The 23487-nt window shown below is 41.9% G+C and overlaps 1 protein-coding gene and 1 pseudogene across 1 annotated transcript; one reads left to right on the plus strand and one right to left on the minus strand.

Moving 5' to 3' along the window:
• Positions 1–625: 625 nt before the first annotated feature.
• Positions 626–23231, minus strand: CYP2U1 (cytochrome P450 family 2 subfamily U member 1). Its single transcript, XM_066232943.1, has 5 exons — positions 22641–23231; positions 8180–8815; positions 6026–6187; positions 4304–4471; positions 626–2878 (listed from the first exon to the last, which is right to left on the minus strand). The coding sequence occupies exons 1-5, from the start codon at positions 23140–23142 to the stop codon at positions 2664–2666; spliced, it is 1683 nt and encodes a 560-aa protein (XP_066089040.1). The 5' UTR covers positions 23143–23231; the 3' UTR covers positions 626–2663.
• On the plus strand, positions 9084–12011 carry LOC136338018 (elongation factor 1-alpha 1 pseudogene; annotated as a pseudogene).
• Positions 23232–23487: the final 256 nt, after the last annotated feature.

Consider the following 23487-nt stretch of genomic DNA (forward strand, 5'->3'; position numbering starts at 1 on the left):
TAAAATGGCTCTAGTTACAACGGAGCAACAGGCCTAGATGGGCAGAGCATCACTCCCTAGTGGGTTTGCCAGGTGGATCCCAGTCAAGCACATGCAGGAGTCTGTCTCTCTGCCTCCCTGCTTCTCACTTAAGAAAAATATAAATAAACAAATAAGTAAAAAGTAAATAAGTAAATAAATAAATAAAATAAAAAAATATTTTGCCACAAGAGAGATTGTTTAGATTCATCCTTTCCTCAAATAATGCTGGACTTTGACATGGCACATAAACTTGGGCTGCGATATAGTCCTGAGAGAAACTGTATTACCCAGCTGGCTAAATGCTTATATAATACTGTGGCCATCCTTCTATTTTAAAGGTCTACGCCCTCTTCTATTTCCTAACTTGACATCTGGTAAAACAGACTTTTGTTTAGCAGTTAAAATAAAGCAAGAAACAAAAAAACATACATGAAACTATCAAAGTTAAAATGTTTAATAAAAATTATGCTAAAGATGAAGACTAAACGAGATATTAGGCAGATTTATAAAACAAAGTAATATAATTTTTAATTTCAAATAAATCCTAAAGTATAAAATTGTAAAATGTCAACATGTGCAAGGAAAGCATTAATAGCCATTTCAATTACCATATAAAACTTTTATTTTTAAATTTTTCCATTGATTTAAGAAAGAGAGGGAGAGGGGATTGGGGAGCGAAGGGAAAGAGAGAGAAGCATCAACTCCTTGTTTCACTTAGCTGCATCCAGTTGTACAACCTGACCAGTGATTGAACCCCCACAACCTCCGTGCGCCAGCCAGGACATAAAAGCTGTTTTTAAAGTGCCACAGTGTGAGGCAGTATATTTAAGAGTTCAGTAAACATCTGATTTAAATACAGCCTCACAGAACAGTTTTTTTCTCAAGTAAGCTATAGACTGTTTTAGGAAAGTTGAAATTAAGCATGTATAAAATTAAGGAATTATAAACTTGCTAATCCCAAGTTATTAGTGCAATTCAAAAAAGCATATAAAATTCCAGGTCAAGAACAAACTGTACTGATCAAGATGCAGTTTAATCCAGGCATGTATCTCATCTAAAATCCATACTCTACACCCTCTCCATTCACTCAGTTTGTTCCTAGTCATTTAGTTTATTAGTTTTAATTAACAAAAATCCTCAAGGCACCTATAATTAATCTGTATTTCATTTGTCCATATTGAAAGCATAAAGAGGCAGACTGCTATGGGATCAAGTGGTGGCAGTGCACAGAGTGTTTTAGAGTCTCCAGGTGCAAAGACTGGTAAATTTACCATGAACAATGGCACCTTTCAATGAGGTGCCTAAACATCTTTAAGCTTCAGCTTTATCAGCTACAAAAGGGCATCCTCTTAATAGAGTTTCTGCAAGAATTATGTATGACTATAAGAAAAGCATTAAATATGGTGCTAGCAGAAGGAAAGGCTCAAAATATTGTTGTTTTGTAGAAGCAATATTATCATGATTGCTTCCATATAAGGAAGTACTATGGGTGAATCAAGGAAAAGGCTAGTCATTCTTTGGACTGTGTTCTCTTTAGAAGAAGTATTGGTATACTGGGCAGGATAATTCTTGTACAGAATTGCTCAGACATTTAACATCCTGGCCTCAAGGCAGCAAAAGGCCAGTAGCACCCCCATCATGATAACAAAAATGCTCCCATACATTTCCAAACACCCCCTGAAAGAGGTAATTAAGCTTTCTTTAGAATTGCTCTTCTAGAGGAGTCTTCTTTAGTAAGAAACAATTTAGTTATCTTCATAAGAATGCCTTTCTGTCTTTGAGAGTGTTTATGAGATATCATACATTAGGCCTGGTGGCAGGGAGAACAGGAAAGAAATGTTCAGTACAATCTGAATCCTTCCTTGGTGAATCCCGGTATCACAGTTCCCCAGCTCACTATTCAGTGCTTAAGTCAAAATGTAGAGCTGTATCTTTACAAGTAAACTCAGTAGAAAGGAATTCTGCCATGAAGCCACTTCTCCAGCCAGGATATGTAGTTGAAATAGAAGGTAGGTAAATCAATTCAGACTGTAACCTTTCCTTAACATGATCGGATTAGGGTCCACTTCCTCCCATGTTACAAGTAAAAACTAAAATCATAAACAAAAAGATTAACAAGAACAAGACAAGCCCCCCGCCCACAAAGTGACATAGAATCTGTGTCAAGGAAAGCTCTTAATTCAGCTTAAACTCACATCCTTCTCTGACAAAGTATTCAAGTCTGAACACCACTTTCACGTGATCACAGGTCTTAAACAGGTAGGTCTTCCTTTTATTCCTTAATTTGTTCTGCAGAACTTAACAGTGTTTTGGTGATGTCAGAAAAATATGGGGCATTTAACCTTCATTAATACTGAGACAGAAGGTAAGTTTTATTATCACAAGAAATGGCTAAGGCACTGAGAGATGAGAAAAATGCTCATTGGTAGAAATCACTGGGAATAAAATCTCCCCAGTCCAATACTTTGGTCCCCTCCCCTAAGTCACAGACATACTTTACTAAAGGGGCTGAAGTACCCTGCTCGGGAATCCTCCAAGATGAAAGCTCCCACGTGTCCTACTCTCTTTGGAGTCTCTAATATGAGCCTAACCTGGATCCTCGTCAACCGCAGCAGAAAGGATGTGTTCAGAAAGACATGCATTTACATTCTGTTCACCATCTCTTTCTGGAGATGTTTTGATCTCTTTGAAATGATTACATTAAATGGATGTGGAGCTAACGTTAGACCATATCTCCCTGTCAGGTTGGGCTCCTTAGAGTCCTTGGGTAAGGCGAAGGTGAAACTCTGCATGAGGCTCACGAACATCAGGAACAGTTCCATCTTCGCCAGCTGCTCTCCCATACACACCCGCTTCCCTGAAATGAGATCAGAAGAGAAGCAAGCATTATAATACTGTATCTCCCCTTTTCCTATATCAAGAAGGACACATTTATATGAAATATCTAAGTAGAATGTTTTAAATGCAAATGTTGCCACAACTCGCTCCCAGGAGCACGCCCACAACTTACTTCCCTCTCCTAAACTCTAAGGGTCCCCACAAGACTTGCCACCAGGGCAGCAGTGGACAGCAGCAGCTTGTCCAGGCTAACACCCTGAACCTGTCTCCATGGCCCCTTTTCCACTAACTTCAGTGAGCTAACAGCAGCCCTGCCTTGGCTTACTTCTGTCACTATGACTTTTCTTTCTTTCTTTTTTTTCCTTCTTTTCCAAGTGAGAGGAGGAAAGATAGACTCTTGCATGTGCCCTGACAGGGATCTACCTGGCAATCCCTGTCTGGGGCCAATGCTCTGGCCAGCTGGGGCCATGTCCGCAACTAGGCTATTTTAGTGCCTGAATGGGAGGTTCTATGGAGCCATCCTCAGTGCCCGGGGCCAATGTGCCTGAACCAATCAAGCCATGGCTGCAGGAGGGAAAGAGAAAGAGAAAAAGGGGAGAGGGAGAGGTGGAGAAGCAGATGGTCACTTCTGTGTGCCCTAACTGGGAATCAAAACTGGGATGTCCACACGCTGGGCCAATGTTTTACCACTGAGCCAACCGGCCAGGGCCATGACTTTTATTTCTCAGTGAGCCAAAGCAGCCTAATCTCTCTCCTGTTGCTTCTGCTATCCTAAGCCCTTCCTTGTTTCATTGTCTCTAGCTTTAATAAATGTACTCTCAAAATAAGTAAAAAAAAAAAAAATGCCAGCTATACCATATGACCTCCCACAATAATGCTGGTCAGAATTTTTACATATGAATTTCACATTTTAACTCCTGTGCATAAAAATCTACTCATCCTGAATAGGAACTACAAATAGATCCAGTGTGGTGGTTGTCTGTCTCTTCTTACCTATGTACCTACTTCTTCCTTTCCTGCGCTCTTACCTGGATGATTAGAAAGAAAATAATCAGATTAAGACTCTGGAGCATTCCTTCTACATAGGAAGAATACTACAGGTCCTAATCTAGGAACCTAAAAGGACCACTGAGAATAGTGAACCCCCCTCTCACCCCCCCAGCCCAGCCGAGGGTCACAAGTTGCTCTTAACTCCAACAGTTCCCTAGGACTCAATCACCTGAACACTTCAGAAATGAAGATTTCTAGGCATATTTAAAGATTGAAATGAAACTGCTTTCATTTTGTTTTTAAAACCTGAAATGAACATAGAGATGTATTATCTAAATTATTTATCTCTTTGTTTGTCAAGAAACATTTTAAAAACAATATTATGAAATAAAAGATTCTTTTGGTTCTACTTTATTTTTAATAATGCCATTAAGAAAATAAAAGTTTAACTGACCTATCCCAAAAGGAATAAATGTTTCTTTTTTAATAAGCTGTCCTTGATCATCCAGAAATCGAGTAGGGTTGAAATCATCGGGTTTCTCCCAAATGGCCGGGTCTCTGTGCACTGACCACAAGTTGGGTAATACCAGGGTTCCTTTTGGAATAGTATACCCTTGGAGCACTAAAACAAAAGAAAAATGCTTTTTATTAATCATTCTCTGTAAACACTGCTATCTAAAAAATCCCTAGTTACATACCTAGCTCCTTAATTTGCTAAGACTAACCCTTGAGGTACTGACGGGCTGGGACAGGACCTTAACAATTAGCATCCTTTTCTCTGCACCACATTGGGACTCAGCCTCAAAGGCGCTTCAGTGGGTGTGGAGTTAACGAATTAGATCAAACCATAAAAACATTACAATTAAGAAAAACACCAAAACAGAAATCACAGGGCATACCAAGTAAACTTTCCCAAAGAATAGAAATTGGTAATACTTGTATAAAACTTTATAGTGTACAGAGTCTTATATGTCCACATAACAATATGATGAGAGAGGTAAACTAAGCTAGAGCAGTGGTCCCCAACCTTTTTTGGGCCACGGACTGGTTTAATGTCAGAAAATATTTTCACGGACCGCCTTTAGAGTGGGACGGATAAATGTATCACGTGACCAAGACAAGCGTCAAGAGTGAGTCTTAGATGGATGTAACAGAGGGAATCTGGTCCTTTTTTTAAAAATAAAACATCGTTCAGACTTAAATATAAATAAAACGGAAATAAGGTAAGTTATTTATTCTTTCTCTGCGGACTGGTACTGGTCCACGGCCCGGGGGTTGGGGCCCACTGAGCTAGAGGGATGTATGATGCACTGCCTCATACCTGGCTGAAAAATTCATGTGCACTTTAAAAAATGCCCAAAAGATACTGCACACACAGTGTATCTAATCTGTATTAAAGAAATCATTAAATGATCCAATGTCATCCACAAGTGATTGCCTCCCACAACTGCCTCATAACTAGATTTAAGCCTGTTACATCATGGGCTATCTCCAAGGAGGTAAATTCCTTGTTATGAGGGCTGTTTACAGTGTCTGAGTGCCTATACAGAGTGCCTATGCAGGGTAGGTTTACAGTTATGAGAACACGAAACAATTTATTCTTATATTATTATTATTATATTTTCCATATGAACAACTATACACCTACTTTTGCCCCACCCTGTTTGTGAATGGCAAGACCAAAGGGACACATTTCATTGTGAAAGGTTGAAACAGGTACCCTTAGAATCAAATGGGCTCTTCTAATTCTTTCATGTTTATGCTTCAGTTGTAGAATTGTACCAATTGAAGTAAGATAATTTCCAGTTAAACTCCTTAATTCCATATTTAGCCTAGCTCTTCTGACCTCTGAGAAGAGGGCTGAGCGGTAGGTAGGTGCCTTTGTTAATTCTAGAGTTTCTTCTGTCAAAGCAGCCACCATAAATGGTAGCATAATTTGTTTGACCAATGTGAACACCTGTGCTCTGAACTAAAGAGCTGTTTACAAAACAAGCTGTGCTGGAATGCCAGTGCAATAAATAATAGTCAACTGTGGGCAGAAGTATCCCCTGGACATGGACTGTCCAAGACACAATGCTAAACTATCAGAAGGATCAAGCCAGTTGACGGTCGCCATATCCCCACATCAACTCCTCGGTTGAGGGGATGAGCTTCCCACAAGGGCATCCAGACTTGCCTGTTTTCTGCGAGGTCATGTGAGGAATGGAGAGCGGCACCACCATAGTCAGCCTCTGTACCTCCATGATGGTGGCCTCTGTGTAGGGCATCTGGGCCTTGTCAGTGAGGGAAGGGACTCGGTCGGCACCAATGACCCTTTCAATTTCTTCATGAACCTTTTCTATACAAAAAAGGAAAGAATAAACCAGAAGATAATCCAGGGGTGAGTTAAGATTGCTCTCCTATGCCCACTTTCCATCACCTTTTACACACAACTGGTAATTTCCAGTTAAACTCCTTAATTCCATATTTAGCCTAGCTCTAGCCTAGCTCAGGAAGTACAGGCCTGATTCATCCTGAGTGAAGTGAAGCCCTCTAGTCCCAAGGACCCTGTACCTCTGTGTGACTTTGAAGAATAACAGAACAGATAGATCCTGACCTGTGGTAACGGAGTGGATAAAGCATCAACCTGGAATGCTGAGGTCACTAGTTCGAAACTCTGGGCTTGGTCAAGGCATATACGAGAAGCAACTACTATGAGTTGATGCTTCCTGCTCCTTCCCCCTGCCCTCATTTTCCCTTTCTCCCCCTCTCTCTCTCTTTCTCTCTCTCTCCTCTCTCTCCTCATTCTTTAAAACAAAACAAAACAAAAAGTAGGTAGAGAGGGCAAAGGAGAAAGCCCTCTGTGTCCAAGAGCAGTCTGAATCATACTCTCATAGGAAGACTGGATTGCCTCTCTAAGCTTTTCTATGTGACAATGTGCAGTAGCCCAACATGGCCCTCAGTGGTCTTCATGCCTCTTGGTTTACAAGTTCTTATGCAGTCCCCTCCCACTTTATACCAAGTTGGTCTAAGTGACCAACCGAATAAGGAAGAAGAGTTGGCATGTCAGTTCTGAACTTAAGCTCTAAGACACTGCGACTCCTGCTTTGACCTTTCACCCTCCCTTGGGCCAACTCAAGCAGCCCTAAGGAAAGGTCTAAGTGGGAAGGCCTTCAGCCAATAGTCAAGTGGCTAAGGCATCTTGGGAGCGGACCCTTCAGTCCCAGTCAGGTTTATAGGTGACTGCAACCCCAGCCAGATCTGACTGCAACCTCATGAGAAATCCTAAGCTAGACCATCCAGGCTAAGCTGCTCTGGATTCCTGATCCTCAGAAACTTTGTGAGATGCTGTTTTAAGATGCTAAATTTGGGGATAATGTGTTACTCAGCAGATTATCTAATACAGGTAGGCATGATTCCATCCATGGTAGGCAAAACATGTTCCCTCAAAGATGTCCATAACCTGATCCCTGACACCTGTGAATATGCTGTTACCTGGCACAAGAGATTTTGCAGATATGATTAAGTTAAGGGCCTTCACAAAGTGATCATCCTGGATTTTATGGGTATATTCAATCTAATTACATGGGCCTCAAAATTGGAGAACTTTCCCCAGTTGAGTTTAGCGTCTGAGGGAAATACAACTATGGACAAATAGAGAGATGTAACATTTCTGGCCTCAAAGATGAGGAAGAGGGCCATGAGCAAGGAAGCTGAAAATGGATTCTTCTTTAGAGCCTCCAAGAAGGAATGCAGCTCTGCCAACATCTTCATTTTAGCCCAGTGAGACATGTCAGACTTCTAATGTACAGAACCATAAGATAACAAGTTTGTGTTGTTTTAAGTCACTGAGTGGGCGGTTGTTACAGGAGCGACAGAAAATTAATACACTCCCCTCCCCTGTGTTCTTCCAGCATGAACTGCCACTGGCACTCACTGCCTGTAAGCAGTGATGTGCTGGAACTAGTTGTGTGACTTTGTCAAAGTCACAAACTTCTCTGGGCCTCTGTTCTCCATTTTCAATATAAGATGAATGGGTTCATGTGATCATTATGATTCTCCTCAGCTCTAAATTGTTATTCCTCTCTAAAGTTCTTTCTTCTTCATAGACTCTACACAGATTCAGACTTGTAGAGATTTAAAGCAGGAGCAAGCAAGTATGGCACTGTCTAGAAACTTGGGAGTTTCCTTGCTAACACTTTACCAACTCCCTACAAGATGCAAGTATTTCCATTTTGTTTTCTGGCCTAAAGACATTGCTTAGTACTAAAAGATACAGGATCACCAAGGTTGCTTATCCTAATTTAAGTAGCCTAGTTTTGTCATTAATAAAATAAAATCCATTAATTACCTTGTGTTTCAGGGTACAATGTCATATACAGAAGGCACCAAAGCAAAGAGTTAGTTGTGGTATCAGTCCCAGCAATGAAGAGATCCCCGATGATATAAAATAAGTAATCTTCGTTAAAACTACTATTGCTGTTATTTTTCTTCTCTTCCTCCACATGGAGAAGGTACATGTCTATGAAGTCCTGAGGGTTCTTAACATCCAGAGACTCTCGATGGTCTTTGATGATTTTTTTAAGGAAAATGGTGATATCATTTTCAATTTGTCTTAATTCCTTAAATAGTCCAAAGGGAAGGTAATAAAGCCAGGAGCATATGTTGACCAGTTGGAGCTGGGTGTTCAGACTGATTTCTAATGCTCGTGACATAAATTTAAGCATGTTCTTAAACTCACTGTTGGTGTAATCAAAGCGTTGGCCAAAGCACATGGAGCAGATGATGTTAGAGACGGCATTGTTGATAATCGGGAAAGGGTTGAAGGGGTCTTCTCCATGCTTCTGCATTTCCTCTTTTACGAATTTGAACTCCTCAATAATCTTGGGCTCCAAGCTAAGTTTTCCTAGGCCAAAATGACGAAGAGTTGAATGAGAGAACTTCCTTTGTTGTCTCCAGACTGGACCATAACGTGCGAATACAATCCCTACAAAAAGACACACAAGAAAAGAAGGTGAGAGAGAGCAATGCCTGATAATACTCACCAGGACATACCAGGAATGTATTCTGTATTTCTCAAGTCACTTGTCCAAAGTTCATATATAGATAAAGATCACCAGCCAAAACAAATGATGATCAAAATGTAGTTGTCAATATAGTATATGTTTGTAATAACAAGTCATATGCAATTTGATTAGGAAAAAAAATTTGCTGTATAGTTTATTATTATATTTTAGATACTAACTTTTGGTGAAATGAAAAGGAGTGATTTTCAATTTCTAGAGTTAGTGTAAATTTCAAAATTTTATTTTCATAAGAGTGAATCAAGGCTTAGAAAATATTTCAGGCTGGTATACCCAAATGCTAAACATTCTGAACAGAAGGATTAAGATGGTAGCAGACTGCACATAAGGGCAAGGATAATAACTAATTGTGCTCACCATCAAAATCTTTCTGATATAGCACTGAATACAAAGGAGGAGGTTGTTAAATATGAGCTGAATTATTCAATAGCACCAATGGATTAGAACACTGGCTATCAGTTTGTTGCCAGAACACAGTTGTGAAAACCACCACTAAATCAAAGCCAAAACGGGAAAGGGAAAGACTCATATCAACGTCGTTGTCATTGGACACGTAGATTCCGACAAGTCTACCCCTACTGGTCATCTGATCTACAAATGTGGTAGGATGGACAAAAGAATCATTGAAAAATCTGAGGAGACGGCTGAGGTGGGGATGGGCTCCTTTAAGAATGCATGGGTCTTGGATAAACTGAAAGTGGAAAGTGACCATGGTATCACCATTAACATGTCCCTCTGGAAATTTGAGACCAGCAAGGATTATATGACCATCATTGATGCCCCAGGACACAGAGACTTTATCAAAAACATGATGACAGGCACATCTCAGGCTGACTGTGTTGTCCTGATTGTTGCTGCTGGTGTTGGTGAATTTGAAGTAGGTATCTCCAAGAATGGGCAGACCATGAGCATGCCTTCTGGCTTACACACTGTATGAAACAACTCGTTCTTGGTATTAACAAAATGGGTTTCTCTGAGCCACCCTAGAACCAGCAGAGGTCTGAGAAATTATCAAAGAAGTCTCAACATCTACATTAAGAAAATTGGCTACAACCCTGACACAATAGCACTTATACCAATTCCTGGTTGGAATGGCGACAACACATTGGAGTCAAATGCTAACATGCCTTGATTTGAGGAATGGAAAGTCACCCATAAAGATGGTAATGCAGGGGAACCACACTGCTTGAAGCCACCAACTGATAAGCCCCTGCATCTGCACCTCCAGGATGTCTACAAAATCAGTGGTATTGGTACTGTCCCTGTGGGCTGAGTGGAGACTGGTATTCTCAAACCCAGCAGGGTGGTCACCTTTGCTCCAGTCAGGGTTATAACTAAAGTAAAGTCTGTTTAAATACACCATGAAGCTTTGAGTGAAGGTCTTCCTGGGGGCGATGTGGGCTTCAATGTCAAGAGCATGTCTGTCAAAGATATTCATCAGGGCAATGTGGCTGGTGACAGCAAAAATGACCCACCGATGGAAGCACCTGGCTTCACAGCTCAAATGATGATCCTGAACCATTCAGGCCAAATCAGTGCTGGCTATGCACCTGTGGATTGTCACACAGCTCACATTGCTTGCATATTTGCTGAGCTGAAAGGGACTAATCCTCATTTTGGGGAAAAGCTGAAAGATGGCCCAAAGTTTCTGAAATCTGGTGATGCTGCTGTCATTGATATAGTTCCTGACAAGCCCATGTGTATTTGAGAGCTTCTCTGACTGTCCTCCTCTGGGCTGTTTTGCTGTTAATGGATTGAAACAGGTCATGAAAGCAGTGAGCAGGAAGGCAGCTGGAGCTGGCAAAGTCACCAAGTCTGCCCAGAGAGCTTAGAAGGCTAAATATTATCCCCAATACCTGCTATCCCAGGCTTAATCAGAAGTGGAAGGACATCTCAGAACTGTTTGTCTTGATTGGCCATTTAATTTTAATAGTAAAAGACTGATTAATGATTACAAGGCATCATAACTTTCAGAAGGAATGGAAAATGTTTAGTGGACCATTTGAGGGTGTGTGTGTGTGTGTGGCAGTTTTTAAATAATTTTTTAAAAATCAGTACTTTTTAATGGAAATAACTTGACCAAAAATTGTCACAGAATTTTGAGACCCATTAAAACAAAGTTTAATGAGAAAATAAAATAACAGGTTCTTCTTTTTTTTTTTTTTGTATTTTTTCTTACGTGAGAAGTGGGAGGCAGAGAGACAGACTCCCACATGTGCCCAACAGAGATCCACCTGGCAAGCCCACTAGGGGGCGATGCTTTGCCCATCTAGGCCATTGCTCTGTTGCAACTGGAGCCATTTTAGTGCCTGAGGTGAGGCCATGATGCCATCCTCAGTGCCCAGGCCAACTCGCTCCAATGGGGCCTTGGCTGTGGGAGGGGAAGAGAGATAGAAGGGAGAGGAGGAAGGGTGGAGAAGCAAATGGGCACTTCTGTGTGTCTTGACCTGGAATCGAACCGGGGACATCCACATGCTGGGCCAATGCTCTACCACTGAGCCAATTAGCCAGGGCAGGTTCCTCTTTTTTGAATTTATTCTTTTGTTGTTTTGTATATATAAAGTTGGTCTTCACCTGACCTGTGATAGTACAGTGGATAGAGCGTTGACCTGAAGTGCTGAGGTGGCCAGTTTGAAACCCTGGGCTTGCCTGGTAAAGGCACCTACGAGAAGCAACTACAAGTTGATGCTTTCAGCTTCTCCCCGCCCTTTCTCAGTCTTTCTCCTTTCTCTAAAAATTAATAAAATCTTTTAAAAAATTAAGTTGTTGTTGGTCTTCTAACTCATTAATTTTTAGACCTTTATCCTAATAAGTGAGTTAAGGTTCTATAACTTGCCTCTAGGTACTACTTCAGCAGTAGTCCACAGTATCGTTTGCATGTATTTTCATTAGTTTAAATTTTTTTTCTATTATGATTTTCTTTTGCCACCTACCTCAACTTGTCTCATATGGACAAATTTTGTCCATTGTCTCATATAGACAATGTCATATGATGATGAGCTTGCCTTTTTAGCCCAGTATGTGACCAATTTTTTTTTAATTTTTTTTAATTTGTTCATTTTAGAGAGGAGAGGGAGAGACAGAGAGAGAGAGAGACAGAGAGAGAGACAGAGAGAGAGACAGAGAGAGAGAGAAGGGGGGAGGAGCTGGAAGCATCAACTCCCATATGTGCCTTGACCAGGCAAGCCCAGGGTTTCGAACTGGCAACCTCAGCATTTCCAGGTCGACGCTTTATCCACTGCGCCATCACAGGTCAGGCACCAATTTTTTTTTAAGTGACAGGAGGGAAGATGGTGAGACAGACTCCCGCATGCGCCCTGACTGGGATCCACCTGGCAACCCATCTTGGGCCAATGCTCAAATCAACTGAGCTATTTTTAGTGCCTGAGGCTGATGAGCTTGGAACAACTGAGCCATCCTTAGCGCCTGGGCCAAGACTCAAACCAATCAAGCCTCTGGCTGTGGGAGGCGAAGAGGGGGAGAAGCAGATGGTCACGTCTCCTTTATGCCCTGACTGGGAATTGAACCCAAGATGTCATAAGTCAGGCTGATGTTCTATCCACTGAGACTACTGGCCAGGGCCATCAATTTTAATAAAACTTCCAAAAGTTAAGAATTTTTATCCAAGCAATTGTTGGGTATATATACCCAACAGAGAAAGTTTGGTAACTGTTGTAATCAAATCTTCTGTATCTTTACCAAATTTTTATCTGCCTGTTCTCTCTACTGTTCAATTACTTATGTTAAATATTCTGCTATAATGGTCATTTTGCAGTTCTGTAAATTTTTGTTACATGTAAATAAAAATCATAGCTATATATTTATAGCTATATCTATGTATATATATACATATATATATACTAGATACATATATATATATACTAGACAAAATTAGTAGGTACATTCACGTTTAGAATTCTTATATCTTCCTTGTGAAAAAAAACCACACCAACCTCCTTTTATCATGCAATACCCTCCTTATTCTTAACAATTAAGCCGACAAAGTATATTTTGTCAAAAATATATCAGCTTTTCTTTTTAGTTATTTTTTTATAAGCTTTTCTTTATAAAGTATTTTCTTGGTATAATCTTTTCCTTTCTTTTACTTTGAAATAGAATGTTCCCTGATGTTTGGGATGTTTCTTCTTTGGGGGGAGGGTGTATCTCTTTTAAAACTTATAGTTGGATTGTTTTTCAAAATCTATCCTGGCAGTCTTTTAGTCTGTACAGTTAGTCCACTTACATTTAATATAAGTATTATGTCTAACATTATTTTGCACTTTCTATCTGTACTATGTCCATTCTCTTTTCTCCCTTCCTTTCTTGACTTCTTTTGAATTGAGAGAAACAAATTTTTAAAAAAGCTTACTTAAAGTCTAGATTAGTGTTAGCAAATTGCAGACCAGAGGTCACATCCAGCCTGCTGCCTCTTTGTGCATTGCCAGAGAGCTGACACTAGCTTTTACATTTCTACACAGTTAAAAAATATATATATATTTTTTGTGGTATGTGAAAATCATATGAAATTCAAATTTCAGGGTCTATCTATAAATAAAGTTTAACTGTTACACAGCCAGTTAATGAATCACTGTAATTCATTTACATATAGTCTACAGCTGCTTCTGCACCCAAATGGCAGAATGTTTTCAACAGAGATTAGTGGTAGGGGAGAAAATTTTCTCTGCCATAGTCCAGGACAAGACAGGCAAATTTCCTTGCTTTCTTTTACTGGTGGGCAGGCTTGTTGACTGTTCTTTGCCTAATTCACTCATAGTTAAGCTCTTTAAAAGTTCTCTTTTCATCTAGATCAGTGGTAGTCAACCTGGTCCCTACCGCCCACTAGTGGGTGTTCCAGCTTTCATGGTGGGCCGTAGCAGAGCAACCAAAGTATAAATAAAAAGATAGAGTTAACTATAGTAAGTTGTTTTATAAAGATTTATTCTGCCAAACTTAGCAAATATCTGACATAAAGTACTTGGTAAGTAATTATTATTATGTACTTTAACTTGCTGTAACTCTGCTTTTTAATTTTATAAAGTAAAGTTATTTCCCTACTTTATAAATCACCATTACTGTGGAACTGATGGGTGGTTAGAAAATTTTACTACTAACAGAGATACAAAAGTGGGCAGTAGGTATAAAAAGGTTGACTAACCCTGATCTAGATGTAGCTTTTCATCTTGCGTGGTCCAAGGCCATAGTTTTCTGCCCTTGCTTCCCCAACTCTGCAACCCTGGCTGCCCAAGAGGTCACTAAAACCCAGGGTTCTCCAGAGCATCTGCTTTCTATATTCTGCAGGGGTGGGGGTGGTCATAAGGAACTGGTCGACTACGTCTTACATGCATTTCTAACAATCTCTGTTTTTAACCCACTGGCTCACCCCTATACCTCCCATTTCTGAGCCTTCTGGGGGTTCTGCAGGGTAAATTGTCACACTCCACTAGCATTCTCCCCTGTACATACTTAAAGATTGTCATCCTTCATGGTATGAAGCCATTGGCCACTCCTGTGTCCACTTTTTATCTTCAGATGTTGTGGTGCAGGACTGTAAATATAGTTCATCACATGTGGAATATATGTTTCTGTTTAAAGTCCCTCTGGTTTGGTGTGTGATCGTCAAGACAAAGATGAAATGAAAATGTTTCAAACACCCCAAAACAGAACCGCCTTTGTTTAATAAAGCTCTATAAACTATTTCCTAGTAACCACAGCTTAGTCACTCCTCTTGTCTTTAACCATAGCCAAGTCTTTTGTGCATTCAGCATTTACTAAGTGTTGGGACTCCTCTTCTTTTCTTGAAAAGATAAGGTCTCTCACTCTAACTTCAGGATTCGATACTGACTCTATCATCTCATCATTTAAGGTATTATGTATGATCTGTATTTTAAAAATAATTTATCTAGAAAAATGCCCTTTTCCTATCAGTCTTCTCAATATTTATTTAGAGTCTTCTGTGTGCCAGATACTGAGGGCACAAAGATTTAGAAGAAGTCCCTGTTCTCAGGATGATTACAGTCTTGTGAGGAGCTGGGAAATCCAACAACCCTAATACACTGTGGTATGCTGGGTTGTATTGACATTGCAAATTGTACAGCACATTGTATGTTGGAGGTATACTGACGGTGCAGTGCAGACAGTGGAGGGGACACCATGCCATCTGAGGGGAGGCAGTGCTTCTCAGAAGAGAGATCATCTGAGCTGGTACTTCAGTTATTAATGAGCCTGTGCATGAAGGCATCTCTTAGGAAAAATAAATAACTTGAGCAAGGTCAAAGAGGGTATTTCAAAAAGAGCTAAATTACCTGCAAAAGGAAATCAGATTTGGATAAGGCGAGAAAGTGGAGAGAACCTTCTCAGAAGAGGCTAATATTTGAGCATTGGGATTTCTGCTGATGAGTTAACAGGAAAGAAGTGCAAGACAGAAGAGGTGACCAAAGACACAGTGCCTGGGAATGCCAGGGATGAGAGGCAGGGACAGAATTAACGACCTCAGGGTTCCAAACTTTACAAAACACTCATGATGTGGAGTCAGAAAGACTTAGAGTCTTACAAATGTTAGGAAGAGACACGGACATCTCCTGTAGTTGGTGACATCTCCATTCTTAGCCCTGGAAAGCAACGCTGTTCGTGTATACAAAAACTTCATCTCAAGGAAGATAATGACACTGAGAACAAAAAAGCTCCAAAGCAAAAAATCGGAATCTTTTGGTTGGGAACGACAAAAATAGGCCCTCAAGCTAGTTTAGCAAAAAGGACAATTAGGATGTGGAACCAAAATAAACAAAAAACCACCAAAAAACCCCACAAAAAAATAGGAAGGGCCGAGTATCAGGGAACATTGTGTGCCACAGAACCCTCTCCCTGCACCCACTTTTCACTTCCTTCTGCCTGACTGACTTCTTTCCAACTGCAGACCAGCTTTTCCAAGAATAGCAGCTGTCTTGAGATGTCTGCTCTCCCATTTTCACCACCAGAGAGAAAGTCCTCTATTCTCCGGGTCCAACCTCATAATGCTGGGGGAGGATTCAAATGCTTCAGTCAAGTATGCCACAGTGATACCAATTTGGGATACCTTAAAGTTCATTCTGTGGCTTGAGGTTTCCAAACAATGCCACAAGTGTAAATTCTTACCCCCAAACCATGTGCAGATGTATCTGTAGTTACGAATTCTTGAGTTCTGTGCCTAGCCCACAGACTAACCAGTATTACAAAGCGGTGAGATATTCTGATAATCCACTTCTGGCCAGGAGTCTATTCCTCCACTAATCACTGTGGCTAGTGAAGGGAGTTCTTATAAAGGTATGGAATCTTTTGTCCCAACCACAGTTAATGGATGCAAAAGGATGGGGGAGGGGGGACAAAGAGTTCCTCAGAGGAAGGAGATGTTCTTCTCAGAGGAGTAGACGCTAGATAGTTGAAACAAAAATCTACTTCAAACCAAATAAAGGACAGACTAAATTAACTATAATACATTCTCACAAAGGAATACTGTACAGCTATTAAGAACTTTGCAGGAGTCTGGCCAGGTGGTAGATAGAACATCCATTTGGGATGCTGAGGACCCAGGTTTGAAACCCCAGGGTTGTCAGCTTGAGCGTGGGGTAGCTGGCTTGAGCATGGAGTGGCTGGCTTGAGCGTGGGATCATAGACATGACCTTATGGTCACTGGCTTGAGCCCAAAGGTCGCTGGCTTGAGCAAGGGGTCACTAGCTCGGCTGGAACCCCCCCCCCATCAAGACACATATAAGAAAGCAATCAATGAACAACTAAGGTGCCACAATGAATTGATCCTTCAGTGAGAGATGCTTCTCATCTCTCTCTCTCTCCCTTCCTGTCTGTCAGTCTCTGCCTTGTCTGTCTCACAAAAAAAAACCCCCAAAAACTAAACTTTGCAGGAGAATATTCCATAATATGGAAATATATTCATGATACTTTAAGTGATAAAAACAATTTTAAATAGTGTGAAGAATATGATTCCATTTTAAGGAAGCAAATATGTTTTTAAACGTGTATATGTAGAAGAAAAATACCAGAGGGTTGCCAAAGGCTGAATATGTCCTTTCAAAATTCTATATTAAATCATAATGCCCAGTGTGATGGTATTTGGAGATGAGGCCTTTGTAAGGTGATTTGGTCATGAGGGTGGAGCCCTTATAAATAGGATTAGTACCTTAATAAGAGGGCTCAGAGATCTCCCTCTTTTTGAAAAGAACTGAAAAGAATTCTGTTTTTCCTTTTCCATGCTTTATGCTCTTATAATAATAAACATATATTACTATAATAAAAATACTTAAAATTCATTAAATTTGATGCAGTTCTACATTGATCACATATACGTTCTCATTCCTCTGAGGACTACTCAGAACTCATCTGCTCTTTCATTTTCTAATGGGCATCTTGGAATAAACTCACATTCTCCTCTTTAATTAATTCTTCACTCTTGAATAGGTTCCAATAAAAAAAAAATCCTCAATTATCTAAATTTTCCTCTTCAGATTATCTGTTCTCTATTACAAGTTAAGTCCACAGGCATTTTTTGGTGACATATGGTTCTCCCCCTACCTCTCTTGTCAATCGCCTTCACCAACTACGGAAGTTTTTCTCCATTCTTTCACATCACATTTGTCTAAAACACATCCGCAAGAGTAAGGGCAGCATTGCCCAAGACAGCCTCTCTTGGAGGAATGAATACTTTAGCTGAGATTCTGAAGCACCAAGTTTCCCCAGGCTCCCAGTGCTCTCTTAAATAAAGAGGGATATGATGATAATGTGTGATCCAACTAATATTTTAGAAACTCTTATTATAAATTCTTGACCAAACAATATAGCCAAGAAAGACCTCAAAAATATCTAATTCCTACCTTTAAAATTCTGGAGGAAAAGACAGACATGCAACACAAATTACACTTTGATGTAGTAAGTGCATCAGTAAATGCTCGCTTGCACATATTCATTCGTTTTCTGGTTATCTGCTCTGTGCCAAATAGCGGGGACAGAGTGGTTACCAAGATGAACAAAATCTTTGCCCTCATGGAGCTCACATTCCAATGGTAGGTGAACTTGGTAATAGGCTAAATATTTTCAAAGGGCTTATCGAATGAAGTAAAGCCGCTTCTAAATCCAAACCAAGAGATTTTTGAACATTTTACTGCACTGCCTTCAACAGACCTGTGGTCTCAGAATCTCTGGGCAGTCCCCTATCAAGTTACTGTTCTTTAAAAAACAAAACAAAACAAAACAGAATTAACACCTTGAGCCAGATCATTTCTACACTTTAGTCTATTTAAAAATAAAAAACTGTTAAACAATGGCTTTTATTTTCAATGGCATAGAAGAAACGAGGCTTAAAAATTTGTTTTTCAATAGGTAATACCCAGAATAAAATTCAAAGAACACAAGCAAAGAGAGAAGTTTACCCCAACCTCTATTTCTCTATATAAAAGGAAACACTATCAACCATTTCTCATGTATAGAAAGAATTTTCTATAATTATATAAACTTTGTGAGTATGTGCTAGTGGTGAATTAAAGATGGCCACAACCTCTTGTCTCCTGTCCACTCTTCTCATGGAACAGTGGACTTATCTCCCCTCTGCCTGCATCTGGAAGGGCTTTAACTTAGAGAATGCAAAAGTGACTTTTAATATCTGCTTTCAGCCACTTGAAACCCAGCTGCCATGCTGTGAGAATCCTAACTCATATGAAAAGGCCACATTAAAAGAACCAAGATGCTTCAATCAACAGCACCAGCCCCAACTGCCAGGCAAAGTAAAACCCCAGATGGCTGCAGCACCCCCACCACCACTAGTCAAGGCCATATGGGACAAAGGCACAACCTATGCCCAACCAACCACAGCATTTTAGAACTTGTTTGAACTACTAACCTTTTTGGGCATTAGTTACTTTGTGACACACCAAAGTGTTATTTTTGTTTGCTTGTTTGTTTTTAGGTGAGAGGTGGGGAGATAGCAAGGCAGACTCTTCCATGTGCCCCGACTAGGATCCACCAAACAACCCCATCTGGGGCTGATGCTCCAGTACTGAGCTACTTTTAGTGCCTGAGGTTGACATGCTCCAACAGAGCTATCCTTAGTACCCTGGGCCACATTCGAACCAAGAAAGCTACTGGCTGTAGAAGAAGAGGGAGAGAAGGGGGAGAGGGAGGGATGGGAGAGGCAGATGGTCTCTTCTCCTGTGTGCCCTGACCAGAAATCGAACCTGGGATGTCCATACACTGGGATGATGCTCTATCCACTGAACCACTGGGCAGGGCCCAAAGTGTTACTTTAAAGAGAGATTATCCATTGTTCTTATTTTACTTACTTTCTTGGATATCTTCCAATAAGGCTATCTTATTGTACATGAATGGTACAAAATTTATTTAAACAATGTTCTTTTAATGGACATTTGGTATTTTCTTATTATCTGCTACTCATGTACGTATTGTTCCATACATGTAAATGTATGTGTGCAGTTTAAAATAAACATCTCATTCTCTAGAGTTACACAGTCTGCTGCCCAATAGCCAAAAGCTTCACTCACTGTCTCAATCTTACTATCTACATTTAGCTAGTGGAGAGCCTGGAGAACATTTTGTCAGTGCAGAAATTTTTATTATACAGTATTGTTCTAGAGCAGGGGTCAGTTAAAATTTCTGAAGAGGGCCCTGGCCGGTTGGCTCAGCGGTAGAGCGTCGGCCTAGCGTGCGGAGGACCCGGGTTCGATTCCCGGCCAGGGCACACAGGAGAAGCGCCCATTTGCTTCTCCACCCCTCCGCGGCGCTTTCCTCTCTGCCTCTCTCGTCCCCTCCCGCAGCCAAAGCTCCATTGGAGCAAAAGATGGCCCGGGCGCTGGGGATGGCTCTGTGGCCTCTGCCTCAGGCGCTAGAGTGGCTCTGGTCGCAACATGGCAACGCCCAGGATGGGCAGAGCATCGCCTCCTGGTGGGCAGAGCGTCGCCCCCTGGTGGGCATGCCGGGTGGATCCCGGTCAGGCGCATGCGGGAGTCTGTCTGACTGTCTCTCCCTGTTTCCAGCTTCAGAAAAATGAAAAAAAAAAAAAATTTCTGAAGAGGGCTAAATTCTTTAGGGTTGTGGGCCATACAGTCTCTGTGAGAAATACTCTGGTCTTAATGTGCAAAATCAGTCACTGACAAACGATCAGTCAATGAGCATGATTTTGTTCTAATAAACATTAAAACTGGAATTTTGTACAATTTTTATGTCACAAAGTACTCTTGATTGCACTAGAACTGCTTAGACTGTGTACTTTTTAAGTTTTAAAACTAGATTGCCCTCTTTAAAGATTATACCAACTTACTCTGACAAATGAGTGCCTGTTTCCCCATTCCTTCAATAACTGATCAAAATATATTTGAAAGTCTCACCGCTGAAAAATAAAATTTCAATGGTAGATTTTATCTGTACTAACCAGTTACCATCATCTTTTAACCATATCTTGATATCTTTTTATGAAGTTATTTTTTTATCTATTTATATTGGGTTGTTAGGCTTTTACTTTTTGATTTATAGGAACTGTATTAAAGAAAATTAAGCTTGGCAAACATCTTTTACCAGTTTTGTTTTTTCTTAACAGATATTTGTATATGTACCATGTTCATTAGCAGCATTTTTCAAGACCACAGAAGGAAGCCCCCAAGCATCCCCACTGGGGGAATGAATGGATAAACAAATGTAATACATGCATGCAATGGAAGATTATTTAGTCTTAAAAAGGAAGTCAATTCTCACACATGCTACAATACGAATGAACCTTAAAACATACTAGGTGAAATATATCAGTCACAAAAGGACAAATACTGTTGATGAACAAATTCATAGAGACAAACAATAGTGGTTGCCAGGAGCTTGGAAAAGAAAATTGGTTTTTTGTTTGTTTTTTTCTAAGAAAAATGTGTTAATGTTTATTTTATTGATTTTTAGAAGGAGTGGAAGGGAGAGGGAGAAAGACAGGTACATTGGTCCATTCCTGTATATAACCTGACCAGGGATCAAACCAGCAAGCTCTGTGCTTTGGGCCAAAACTCTAACCAACTGACCTATTCAGCCATGGTGAGAACTGGGATTTTTAATGTTTGTTTAGTGCTTACAAAATTTTACTTTGGCAAGTCAAAGAGAGTTCTGGAGATGATGGTGATGGTTTTCACAATAACGTGAATGACCTAATACCATTGAACTTTACAATTAAAAATGTTTGAGATGGCAAATTTTATGTTTACTTTTCTTTATCTTTTCATTTATTTATTTATTTGAGAGAAAGAGAGAGAGAGAAAAAATGCATCAACTTGTTCCATTTATTTGTGCCATTGATTGCTCTCATGTGCCCTGACCAAGGCTCCAACTGGTGACCTTGGGGTGGAGCCCTGACTGGAGCTCAAACCAGCGACCTAGGGGTTCAGCTGGTGTCCCAGGTATTTAGCCTCCAAAAGCAGGCTCTCTCCACTGCGCCACCTGCCAGGGGCTCACCACAATTTTCACAAAGAAAAGAAAAGTAGGCAGGAGTTTCTAGGCAGCCATAAGATTGAAAGAGAATTCCAAGTAGAAGACTTGTGACTTCAGTTTTGCAGTGGTACCTTAAGAATATTATGATCATCACTGCTACTATTCATTTAAAATCCTGGTGCAAAAAAAAAAGAAAAAAATCCGACTTACTCAGATTCTAAAAAGCTTGGGTCTCTTTATGCCACATTTCAAGGACAGAAAGCAGCAGTTCATTTACTTAATAAGTACTTTTTAAGCATCTACCTACTATGTGCCAAGCACATACCAATTACTCTGTCCTCTTGGATGTGAGTCTAGTGGTGAAGACCCACATTCCAGCCTCAGATAACACAATTATGGAGCCTCAGCTTTGGTTAAGTACAGTGAAGGAAAATCACTTGTGCAATGAAACCAGTTCTCACAAGGGGAGCTTAATTTACTTGAAGAGGCAGAGGAACTGGGGCAAGGAAGCCTCCCTAAAGCAAAGATTTAATGCCTGCGAAGGAGTGAGTCAGGCCAAAAAAAAGTCTGGGACCTATGCCATAAGACAAAGGGAGGGGACAACTGATCAAAAAAGGGCAATAAATAAAAATACATACATACATACAAAGAGAAATAAGTAAATAAATAGATGGGTGGATGGAGTTAGGGGAAAAAGTAAATGTGATATTCTACTGCAACAGATAACGTGTTTCCTAACCTGGAAAAATTGCCCAAGTTAGACTCCCTTAGCAGGAATCAAAGTAGCTACAAACCCAGTGTATTAAATCTGCTATTCGGCTCCTAAAGTGTTTTCTGGACTTATTGATATTTTATGGGAAAATAAGTATCTTTTTAAACTCTTGCACGCAAAACTCACAAGGTGAAACTATCTCTCCCTCTTTCTCATCCGGCCCAAGTTTCTTCCCGGGACACCCGGAGGCTGCGTTCTGGGAAAGGGAGACTGCCCCGGAGAGATGCAGTCCGGCTTCCCACCGGTGGCCATCCCTTCTTCCCATTGCCCTGCCTCAACTTTCCGCTCGTTTTCTAACTTTTGACCTCGAAATACGAAAGAGGTACTCATCAGTTACAGATGGATGGAATCTTAAAGAGGCGCCGCCACCGCCACTCCCTGGGCTCGGGTGCGGGAGCGCGGCGGCGGGGTGCGCGGCTGTAGGGCGCACAGGCCCCGCAGCCTCGCGCGCTCCCGCGGCCCGCGGCCCCCCGGCTCCGGGCCGCGGCCCAGCTCACCCTTCTCCTTGGTCAGGAGGGAGACGAGCGGCACGCTCGGGCGGTCGCTGAAGACCTCGGCCTGCTGCACCAGCGCCTCGCGCACGCTGTGGAAGTCGTTGAGGACGATCACCATGTGGGGGCCGATGAAGAAGCTGTAGATGTTGCCGTAGACTTGGGCCAGGTAGGTCAGCAGCACCTGCGAGCCCAGCGTGGAGGGGTCGATGCCTCTGTCCCTCGCCCGGCGGGTCAGCCAGCTCTTCCCGCGGAGGAAGGACGGCACCAGCACGAAGCCGAAGTTGCCCACCACCGGCCAGGGCGTGGGCCCGGGGGGGATGCCCGGAGGCCGGCAGCGCCACAGCCAGCTCCAGCCGAGCAGCGCGGCCAGGCCGAGCAGCAGCAGCGCGCCGCCGGTGGGGTCCAGCCGCAGCAGCCCCAGGGGGCCGGGCAGGAGGCTCAGAGGCCAGGGCGAGCCCTCGGCCGGGGGCGGCAGCGGCGCGGGGTCGCGGGCGGCGTCGGCCATGGCCTGCTCGCCGGCCGCCGCAGCCTCGGGCTCCTCCCTCTGTCAGAGCCGAGCGCTCGCGGACGCCCCGCTGCCGGCAGCGGGCTGCGACCTTAGCTGCAGCCTGGGGAGGGAGGAGCGGCGGAGGGCGCCCCGGATTGGCTGGGCTCCCCCTTTCTTCCCACCTCCTCTAGACAGCGACGCCCGCGGAAACCGGGACACGCTCTCGACGCCGCAGGTGGGGGCTGAGGTCGAGGTGGGGGGCGCCGCCTGCAACTTTGCCGCCTCCTTTCCTAGTGCCCCTCCTCTGGGTTCAGCTTGGCTGTGCCCGGTCCTAAAACAAAGATGCTGGCGACGCGTGCTTGC

This window comes from Saccopteryx bilineata, chromosome 5, assembly GCF_036850765.1.
Source record: "Saccopteryx bilineata isolate mSacBil1 chromosome 5, mSacBil1_pri_phased_curated, whole genome shotgun sequence".
NCBI lineage: Eukaryota > Metazoa > Chordata > Mammalia > Chiroptera > Emballonuridae > Saccopteryx > Saccopteryx bilineata.

Bases quoted from the DNA above. Each gene is read 5' to 3' on its own strand.
- CYP2U1 (XM_066232943.1), bottom strand. From the start codon at position 23,142: ATGGCCGACGCCGCCCGCGACCCCGCGCCGCTGCCGCCCCCGGCCGAG. The intron at 8,816-22,640 runs GTGAGCTGGGCC...GTCTTTTTGTAG, and splicing joins CCTCCTGACCAAGGAGAAGG to GGATTGTATTCGCACGTTAT. The intron at 4,472-6,025 runs GCAAGTCTGGAT...CTTTTGTTTTAG, and splicing joins CATGACCTCGCAGAAAACAG to TGCTCCAAGGGTATACTATT.